This window comes from Triticum aestivum, unplaced genomic scaffold, assembly GCF_018294505.1.
Source record: "Triticum aestivum cultivar Chinese Spring unplaced genomic scaffold, IWGSC CS RefSeq v2.1 scaffold83126, whole genome shotgun sequence".
NCBI classification, from domain to species: Eukaryota; Viridiplantae; Streptophyta; class Magnoliopsida; order Poales; family Poaceae; genus Triticum; species Triticum aestivum.
The window spans coordinates 1-6938 of record NW_025234578.1 but is presented as its reverse complement, the minus strand read 5'-3'; the positions used below and the strand labels follow the sequence as shown (position 1 = coordinate 6938).

The 6938-nt window shown below is 46.4% G+C and overlaps 1 protein-coding gene across 1 annotated transcript; it reads left to right on the top strand.

The window, feature by feature from the left end:
• Positions 1-1446: 1446 nt before the first annotated feature.
• LOC123176189 (uncharacterized) lies at positions 1447-2305 on the top strand (the record flags this gene model as incomplete). The annotated part of the gene is given in 1 exon segment (XM_044590527.1): positions 1447-2305. A coding segment is annotated over 1 exon segment (836 nt), but the record flags the coding sequence as incomplete, so codon positions are not given.
• Positions 2306-6938: the final 4633 nt, after the last annotated feature.

Sequence of the window (6938 nt, the reverse complement as noted above, 5' to 3'; positions counted from 1 at the left end):
AGCCTGGCCGCGCCCGTGTGTACGCGTGCGAGGGAGGGGAGGCGTCGGCGCCGCCCCGTGAAGCGCCGCCCGTGAGTGAAGGAATCAATGGCAAGGCTGACCGGCGGCAGCCTTGCCATTGATTCCCCGCGGAAACCGAGGCCGTTGGGGGGAGACGAGGCGCCGAGTCGCTGACGCGGCTGGCCCGCGGCTTCTTCGCGCCAAAACAACTCGCCCCGGCGCCCCCGGGCGCCCCCCAGCGCGCCGGGTTCGGGCTGGGTCCGCCGGCGCTGTTTTCGGCCCAAGCCGGCGATTTTCGGCGTCCTGGGGGAGCGACTGGGCCGTTTTTTCGGCGCCGGCGCGAAAAGATCGCCTGGGGAGGCCTTCTTGGGGGCGCGGCTGGAGATGCCCTAATGTAGCAAGATGCTTTTGGATACTCTAGTATTATTTCAAGTTGGATTTCAGCGTCCTTTGGCTTATGCACGTGTTTGTGCTTGGCAGCTCTTGTCTATAACCATGACAGCTTCAGCCGAAACTTGTGTGTTTGAGTGTGCTTCTTGGTTGTAGCTTAGAAAGCGTGCGAGCGCCGTCGATCACGATCCACCTGTGCGCCCTCCCTTTTTTTTCTCATTTGCATTGAGATTAATAGCAGGAAATTAATGGGAGAAGTGCAGCGCTGATGGAAATAACTGTTGCACTGAAAGAGACCAGACTAGGGAGAGAAAAACGTTATTTGGCCTAAGGCTGGTTGTAATGGGGAGTATCATATACTAGTATCATACATATGACACTAGTGTATGATACTACCTCCATAATGCATAGTATCATATATTAGCATCATGTAGTACTTTATTTATTGTCATGTATGACACATAGTAGCATAGCATTTATTATAATACAGTATGATGATATGATACTCAACCATCTCTTTGTTGATTTAATTTTATGACACCTCATCAAAATTGCCTAGTTGGCATGCATGATACTAACTATGATACTATCATTACGACCCGCCACTGTATTACAGCAAGTTGCTCGAGATTTTCTTTTAATAAAAGCAACAAATGCTGGACTGGCAAATTTTTGCACAGAGAGAAAGTTGAGTCGTTGTTTGGATGGAAGAGAAGTGTGATGGCAAATGAACCCTTGAAGCACAGTTTTGCTTTTGGCGTTTACGATTGATATTATTGGTGTAGAAATTTGGATACGAGTGAGGCAGAGGGCTCGTCAGTCTCGCACCACCAGTTTTGTGCTGAAGAAACAGGACCAGCGGGCTTGCACGCCGGTGTTACTAGTTAGTCCGGTTAGGATTAGTAGTACGTACGTGTTCATGTTGAGTCCGGCTCCAGCTAGGAGTTTGCTTGCCTGTATCCGTGTAGGTTTAGAGGATTTGTGTTAGATCCGTCAGGTCGGCTGTTATATACTACTATATGTGTAAAGTTTGTATCGTGAGGACAAGGAGAACAGCTTGCACTGAGACGTATCTTTCAATGAGCCACCTCCAACGCGGCGAGGGTGGCGCCGGCCGCCGCTGCACAGCGCGCCTCCGTTACCAGATCCATGCGAGCGACGAGGGATCCGGACCGGCTCGCTCACGCACCACGCGCCTCCATCCCCAAATCAAACACGACGAGGATGGCGCCGGAGTGGCCTGCAACCGCCGCAGCCGTAAGCGCCACCATCGGCGCGGTAAGCGCCTCCGCGCCCGGACCCACGCTAGCGAGGAGGGCGACGGCACCTCGCGGGAGACACCTGCCTCCCTGCCGGACAGCGAAGATATGCTCCGGGAGATCCTCCTCCGGCTCCCCCTGGACCTATACTCTCTCCCCCGCGCCTCCGCCGTGTGCAAGCAGTGGCGAGGCATCCTCGCCGACCCCAAGTTCCTCCGCCGGTTCTACGCGCACCACCGCAAGCCGCCCCTCCTTGGCTTCTTCCATTACGGCAGCACACAGATTGCGTTCATGCCCGTCCTGGCCCCTGCTCCCGACCGCATCACCCCTGGGCGCTTCTCCCTTGGACACTATAGCAAATGCATCCTGCTTGATTCTCGCCACGGCCGCGCCCTCGTCTTAGACTTGCAGCATGAAGAGGTCGTCGTTTGTGACCCTATCACCAACAAACATCACCGCGTGCCCATTCCGCCTGAGTTCACCGAATGCTTCTTTAACGCGGCAGTGCTTTGTGCTGCTAGCTACCAGGGCCATGTGCACGGCGGCTGCCACTTATGCCCCTTCAAGGTGGTCTTGGTGTCCTATAGAGACAATACGCACCCCTATGCAAGCGTTTACTCCTCGGAGACTACCACATGGGGCAATGTCATCTCAACTGAGGCTTCAGATGATACTGTATTTGGTGCTTGTCGTAGCACCCTTGTAGATAATGTCCTTTACTGGCCAGCTAAGGAAAAGGGAGACGACATAGTTGAGTTTGATTTGGGCACGCAGAACCTTAGCGTTATCAAGGGTCCTCAAGGTATGAATATGAATGATTTCGACAACTTTCATATCATTGACGCAGAGGATGGCGTTGTTGGTCTTGTCGCCTTGTCTCGCCTTGACCTTCAAATGTGGCGGAGGAAGGTCAATTGTCGGGGTGTTGCCATATGGTTGCTGTGGAAGACTGTTTCATTGCGTGAACTTCTTAAGATCCCTCCTTGGACTATGAGAAGGATTGAACCGCTCAAAATGGTGGGTTATGATGAGGATACCGATGTAATCTTTTTAGAGAGGCACGATAGTGTGTATATGGTTCAGCCAAAGTCAATGCAAGCCAGGAAACTTAATGGCATCAGCTCTACATATTACTGCTATACTTTAGCGAGTATCTGTCCACTAGGTGATTGATCATCCTTGGTCTTTATATATAGAGAAAAGTATACTTTTCGTCCCTCAACTCTTGGTGAAGTCTAGATTTGGTCCCTCAATTCCGAAACCAGACAACTTGCACCCCCAACTAACGAAACCGGACAAGGTTTGTCCCTGGTCTCGATTTTGACCGGTTTTGGTGCCGACTGACCCCGGTTTTGACCGGTGCTGACTAAAGTAATTTTTTCATATACATACTCTTTTCAAATCCACATAGTTTTTTCAAGGTCGTGCAACTTTTTCAAAAATAAACATACCTTTTTCAACCCGTGAACTATTTTGAAATTTGTGTACTTTTTTCAAATCCATGATTTTTTTAATGTGTGTATTTTTCTCAAATCAGTGTATTTTTTTCAAGTTCGTGTAATTTTATCGAATCCAAGTATTTTGTTTCAAATCCATGAAATGTTTTTGAAGTTCACATACTTGTTTCAAGTCTGCATACTTTTTAAAGTTCGTGTGTTTTTTTCAAATCCGTGTTCCTTTTCCAATCCATGAACTTTGTTTGAAATTCACATACTTGTTTCAAGTTGACATAATTTTTCAAATCCCACACATTTGTTTTCTAATTCGTGTAAAAGATATTCAAATCCGCGTACATTAAGGATGGATCTAGTTGAGAAAATGTTGCACATTGCACATGACGACTCTCTGATTTGAGTGCTAATGCGTTGAAGCAGTTCAACAGGTAAAAAGAACTTTTGCATATAGTTTCTGGGATTTGAACTATTTGATTTTCTCTTTAGAAAATATTTTGTGACCAATGTGGGTAGCATGCGCTCTCAAACTACTATTCAGCCACTATTAGGGATGCACACATGCTAATGACACGGACAAACACTTAGAATTGTGGCAATGCTAAGTAAAAATATAACTCCTGTTGAATTAAATGAATGATCCACATGTTTTATGCATAGAGTTTCCAATTGGTTTGGTTGTTTCACATTCAATAAGCTGAAAGCAATGTATTAGTAGCTCAATTTATTATAACAAACGCCGGCCACATCATTCAATTCCCCAACTGAATTAGTTTGTGGGAAAAGGCTGAAGGGTTTATTTTGTTGTCATTGCTATTTCTAGGAGATACTCAGGAAGATGATACAACCCTATATTTTTCTAAGGGACATGATATAGCTCTGATTAATTTAGGTGATATGATATAGCCACTAAATTCTTGTTCATACACTATCATACATAGGTGTTTCTGTTATATTGTCTCTTTTTCTGCACTGACTCACTAATAGACTAACACTTCTGTTGTATCCAGGTGAAGAAAGGGCTACTTCAGTTGTTAGATGTAGCTGAGTTTGCCGCGTTGCTTCAATGTGCTTGGCAGTGTCTATATGTTATTTGAAAAACTAACTGAGCATGCACTTTAGTCTGGCTAAGTTTGTAATGCAGCGTTCTCAAAAAAAAAGTTTGCAATGTAGTCGGATGCCTTTGAATACCTTATTATTGTTTTGAGCAGGACTTCATCGTCTCTTGATTTTTGTATGTGCTTCTACTTGGCAGCTCTTCTCCTAAGCCATGCCAGTTTTTGTGCTTCTCAGCTGTGGTTCGCAAAGCATGTCATTCCTAGAAGATTTACAAATTGGCATGCTGGGCGGGCAAAGTCAATGTGCTTTTGTTGGCAGGAAGATATAGTTTAGTTGAAACATGATTTGAATTGCAGAAAACAAGATTAAATCAAATTTATGTTGCTACCGCTGCCCACTCCTTTGGTCTATCTATATGCAACTATGAACAGACCTATCTCTGGGATGAAATTCCAAAGGTACAGAGTTATCCATGCACCATGACTGATGGAATTCGAAGTCAAATTCCAGTAATACAGAGTTGTGGTTCATACGACGATAAAGGGTTTCCCCCCGCTTTTATATTATAAAGCAACCATCCGATACAACCACTCGCTGGGGCCGCAACACAAACGAGCCCAAAGGAAAAAAAGATAAAAAGAAAGAAAAACAAATGCCGAGAACGGAAGATCAACGAAACGTGGTCGGCAACCGCTGCACCGTCCGGGGAAGTACCACCGTGCTCCTAGCACTCCGAAAGCGTCGCATATCAAGCAACACCTTCAAGAAGGAATTCAACAACGACGCAACTCCTGCCCAGACAAGTCCTAAGGTTTCTCCGGTCTGCAAAGGGCAGCGGGGAAGGGGTATATCCGACGCCCTTTAGGAAGGTCCGGCGGCGCCAGCAGGCGTCACCGCGTCGATGTCGGACGAGCCGCCAAGGATTTCTCCCAACCCAAAAAACTACCACCACGTCGGACGATCTGAAGTGCACCACCAAACCTGCCGCCCACCGGGATGTGCCACCACGGTCACCGAACCAACTTCGCCATCTCCCTGAGGCTACCGACACGACACCTCGAGGAGGGACAAGGAGCCAACGAGCTCGGGGGCATCCGCAACTCAGCCAACGGGAGGGGCAACCACCACCGCCTTCGTGGAGCCGACTGGACGTGATGACAGAGAGGCCTACCAGGCCCGAACTGGCCCCGCCGGGCCCCAAAGGGTCCTGACAAACCCTAACGCCACGCTGCAGCTGAGGTGGAGGGAACCTCGAGGCGAGGGTCGATCCGTTGTTGGTCCGATCTTTCACGGCACAAAATTCCATCGCAGCAAGAACAAGTCGCAAGTTTACGAAGATATTTGCAAATCCCACGGAAACAAGTGCTTCTGTTAGATATTATATTTATCTGTATTGATCGTGAGTTTGTTACTTGCAGGTTAATGCTTTTGTGTTCTCCAGATGAAGAAAGGGCTGCTGCATTTTTTGTTGTCACCGAGTTTGTTGCGCATCAGTGTGGTCGACAACATCAAAAAAACACTAGTAGAAAAAGGGTCAAACGTGCAGCACATTAGTGTCGGTTTGTATTAGAGCCGGCACTAATGTATACATTAGTGCCGGTTCCAACGGCTAGCCGGGCCACTCTCATTAGTACCGGTTCGTGGCTAACCTTTAGCACCGGTTCGTTCCACGAACCGGTACTAATGAGGGTGGTGGCAGGATGTTGTCAGTCTGGGCCCCCTCCAGCACCTTTAGTACCGGTTCGTGGCACGAACCGGTACTAAAGGTCCTCCTGCATATAAACCCTTCGTCCAGCTTGCTCTGTTCTTCCCCCTTTCCCCTCTCCTCTCCTCTCTGTTCTTCCTCTTCTCCCCTCGAGCTCATCACACATTTTGCCCAAAATTTGTCAAGATTTGAAGGCCCCCATCCATTCAAGTGATCACAAAGGTTAGCAACTTTGTCCTTTCATCTCTATTGCTAGATTAGCTCTTGCAATGCTTTATATAGTTACTAATTTGTGAGTTTAGTAATTTGGGAGGAAATATATATATATGTGCTAGTATTTGATTTATATGCAATTTGAGGTCCAAAATAACACTTAGTTTGCATATGTAGGTGTGGTTTACTTAGTGCCTTCTAAATCTCCGTCGTAACCACCGTTGATCGCCCGCACCGTCCCGTCGCCGGCACCACCTTGTGGTGAGCCTCTTGTTCATGAAATTTTATATAAAAAAATGATGTTTGTGTGATTTGGATATATAGTTAATCATGTAATAATTATCATACCCGTACGTTGTTTGTTATACATAGTGCCATGGTTTCGATATCCGTCCCCGTCGGCCCTCGTCCTTGTTATGATTCGGATGTGGTATATTCTCTTTTAAAACTAGTTGTTGCATTTCGTGTTTATGACAAATTATACCCATCAAGTTGACATCGATATTTTTATCTAGGAGGTATGTGAACCGGAAATTCCAATCGACCCTATTGTTGAGAGGTTAAATTTAGTTGAAAGAGAAAACGAGTACTTGAAAGAAAAATTGAAAAGAATTGAGGGGGAGAAGATGGAATTGGAGTTGCATGTTGCCGATGTCGTCGATGATCACAAGATCAAGATGGAGAAAATGCGCTTGAAGAATAGAAAGATTAGAAAATATGCCATCGATAGTGAGGCTTGGTATCATTATGCTGTTGGATCAATTGTTACCTTAGTTGCGATCTTGATCGCATTTGTTGTTGCATTTAAATGCTTTAGCTAGAGAGTTATTTGTTTGTTGCATTTAAGTGTTGTATGAACTT